The 2944-nt window shown below is 40.4% G+C and overlaps 1 protein-coding gene across 3 annotated transcripts in view; it reads right to left on the reverse strand.

Moving 5' to 3' along the window:
- Positions 1-2944, reverse strand: part of AMPD1 (adenosine monophosphate deaminase 1) — a 20926-nt gene that overhangs the window by 4842 nt on the left and 13140 nt on the right. For all 3 annotated transcript variants that reach the window (XM_012644612.1, XM_012644611.1, XM_012644610.1), the window contains 3 exons: positions 2418-2547; positions 1033-1227; positions 609-740 (listed from right to left, as the gene is read on the reverse strand). In XM_012644612.1, coding sequence (XP_012500066.1) covers positions 609-740; positions 1033-1227; positions 2418-2547 — 457 coding nt within the window. The remainder of the gene's footprint in view (positions 1-608; positions 741-1032; positions 1228-2417; positions 2548-2944) is intronic.

Below are 2944 nucleotides of genomic sequence, written 5' to 3' on the forward strand. Positions count from 1 at the left end.
AAGGATCGCTTGAGCCCAGGAGTTAGAGGTTGCTGTGAGCTAGGCTGACGCCACGGCACTCTAGCCTGGGCAACAGAGTGAGACTCTGCCTCAAAAAAAAAAAAAAAGAGACTAGAGAGTGAAAAAGTCTAAGGGTGATGAGGATTATGATATCCAAGGTTCCTGCAAAAGAAATTCAGCTTTTCATGTTCTGCTTACCTCCCCAACACAAATCTCCCAGTCCATATGCTATTCCTGCTTCCTAATGCATAGACACCACGAAGATGAGAGTGGATTCCTAATCTAACTCTGCCTGAATTTACGACTCCCAAAGCCTGAAAAAGCCCGGTCCTTAATCAATCCCCAAACCATAACCTTCATTTCTCTACCCTAGGAACAGAGGTCTTTAAAAATCACTACAGTGGACATTTCAAAACAAATTCTTATATTTATTTGCATAGTGTTTGGCCCCAGGGATAGCACTCTTCCTTCCTTCCCTCCCCTTCTCTCCCTCTTTTCCCCTCCTTTCCCTTCCTCCCTTCACTTCCTTCCTTTCCTTCTTTCCTTCTCTTCCTCCCTCTCCTCAAGAACCATGCCAAGTACCATAAATCTGATTGGTTCACTCTTACCTTGATGATAGTGGCAAAATATTCCCCGTTAATGTAATTGTCTGTCTTCAAGTAGAGGTCCCGTAGCTCACTCGCTCCTACAGGATTGTATTTGTCATTGAATTTGTCAAAACGCTGGAAGGTCTGGCGTCCCTGAATCAGGAGGAAGGAGCAGAAATGTAATATTACCAGAGCTGCCTGGCACAAAGAGGTAGGAAACAAACGGTCAAGTGGAACAGGGGCCTGATAACAGGGGAAGGGGTTGGGCTCCAAGAATAGAAGCTGGGACAATTGACAATGAGCGAACCTCAAAATTGTCTGTGGTGCTTTCAGACAGCATGGTGAGCCCGGATGGTTAAGAGGGCTCTGAGAAAAGAGGGCTTATAGAAGAAAGACGTGGGGTTCTGAGAATTAGAGTGAAACTGACACTGTCTTTTCAACCTACAGCATGAACATCCAGAGAATCAACAGTCAGGTCATAGGGATGCATTTTTAATTTAGTAAAGAGTTCCTTTAGGGTCAAATTCTTCTCTGTGGTGCTATATACCACTCTGTCAGCATCAACTTGGTAAGATTTCTTAATAAAACGCAGTAGATGTTTCTGGTTCATGCAAGCAGCTGCATGGATATGGGTGTCCACCTGTGTGTACATTTGGAGAAAGAAAAACCATCAATCAGCCTTAGTTATGCTACTCTGTTAGAGGTTATGGTGCTTGCAAATCCCACCGTGCTTGGACAAAGAAGTAAATGACGGGGATGTGTACTGACAGCTCGTGGAGTGGCCCAGCGATAAAGAACCTACTAGGACTTTTATGTGCCCATGCAAGGATGTGAAAGTTTAGGCTAGATGCAATAATTATGCTTGTTTCTCTTGTATATCTGCGAATCCAATTTACTTCCTACATTTGATCCACACAAATTTTTTATTAGTTTTAATCTAACTAATTAATTTTTTTGAGACTAGGTCTCACTATGTTGCCCAGGCTGGTCTCAAACTCCAGTCATCCTCCCACCTCAGCCTCCCAAGTAGCTGGGATTACAAGTGTGTACCATGGTACCCACAAAATTTTTGAGGACCATTCTTTACCCCTTAAACACAACTGCAAGTGAAGTAGCTGCCACAGCTTTCAGCTCCAAAGCAGAAAGAATAGAAATTATGAAGTCATGGCAGAGTGATGGCATTTATGAGGTAGATATTTTTATAATTACAATTTTATACACTGAAGTTTTGACAGATTAAGTAATTTGTCCAAGGTTATATAGGCAGCTGAGCCAGGATTTGGGCCTGAATCTCTTTCATTTCCTATTCCCACTTCCTTGCAATTGTTTAAATGGTCAGAACACATCTTGGGAGTGTTTCTAATTGCTTCAATTTCATAATCACTAGTTTATTTGGTATTCACAATCCTCATGTGAACTGAATTGAGCAGATAGATTTCCTAATTTTAGAAATGAGGATACTGAAGCTTGAAAATATTTAATCACTTCCCTCAAAGTTTTACAGTCAGGAAGTAGAAGAAAAAGGACTAGAAGGAAGATCTTCCAAATCCTAGAATAACATTTTTGGGTGTTTTATTTGTTTTTGTTATTTTTATTGTTGATGATGATTATGATTTTTTTATGCCAAGAATATGACAAATCCTTCCATGGGGAAAACAACAGAAATGGCATTTAATGCTTTAGATATAATCTATCTGTTTTCACTAAAATCCACTGTACCTGCAGAAATCTTAGATTAATCAGAAAAATAGTGTTTTTCTTGTTCTTCTCAAGAAATAATAGATGAATGTTTTTGTCCAGAAACTACCTCTAAGTAGCTAAAACAGTTACCTTCCTGCAGTTATAAAAATCTCGGTGGGGGTTGTTTTTCAGCTCCTTTAACTCGTCCATCTCGTTGAGCATCTGATGGACCTGGAACTTGGAGGAGAGGAACTTCAGGCGCCGGTGGGCATAGGTCTTACTGTGAAGAATAAACTTATATAATTTCAAAAAATTCTAGACATTTAAGAAAAACAATCACAATTTCAAAACTATCAAGACCCTATCACCTGTAGGAAATGATTATTGGAACAAAACTTTCCGTTTATTCTGCAGTTAATCTCACTGAAAAGTATTGGGTCCCAACTTTTCGTAAGAATTGGATATAATAATGAGGGAGGACTTAAAAAGGTATCTTAAAAATCAGTGTAGTGGCCGGGCGCGGTGGCTCACGCCTATAATCCCAGCACCCTGGGAGGCCGAGGCGGGCGGATTGTTTGAGCTCAGGAGTTCGAGACCAGCCTCAGCAAGAGCGAGACCCCATCTCTACTAAAAATAGAAAGAAATTAATTGGACAACTAAAAATACATAGAAAAAAT

Source organism: Propithecus coquereli, unplaced genomic scaffold, assembly GCF_000956105.1.
Source record: "Propithecus coquereli isolate 6110/MARCELLA unplaced genomic scaffold, Pcoq_1.0 Scaffold215, whole genome shotgun sequence".
Lineage (NCBI taxonomy): Eukaryota > Metazoa > Chordata > Mammalia > Primates > Indriidae > Propithecus > Propithecus coquereli.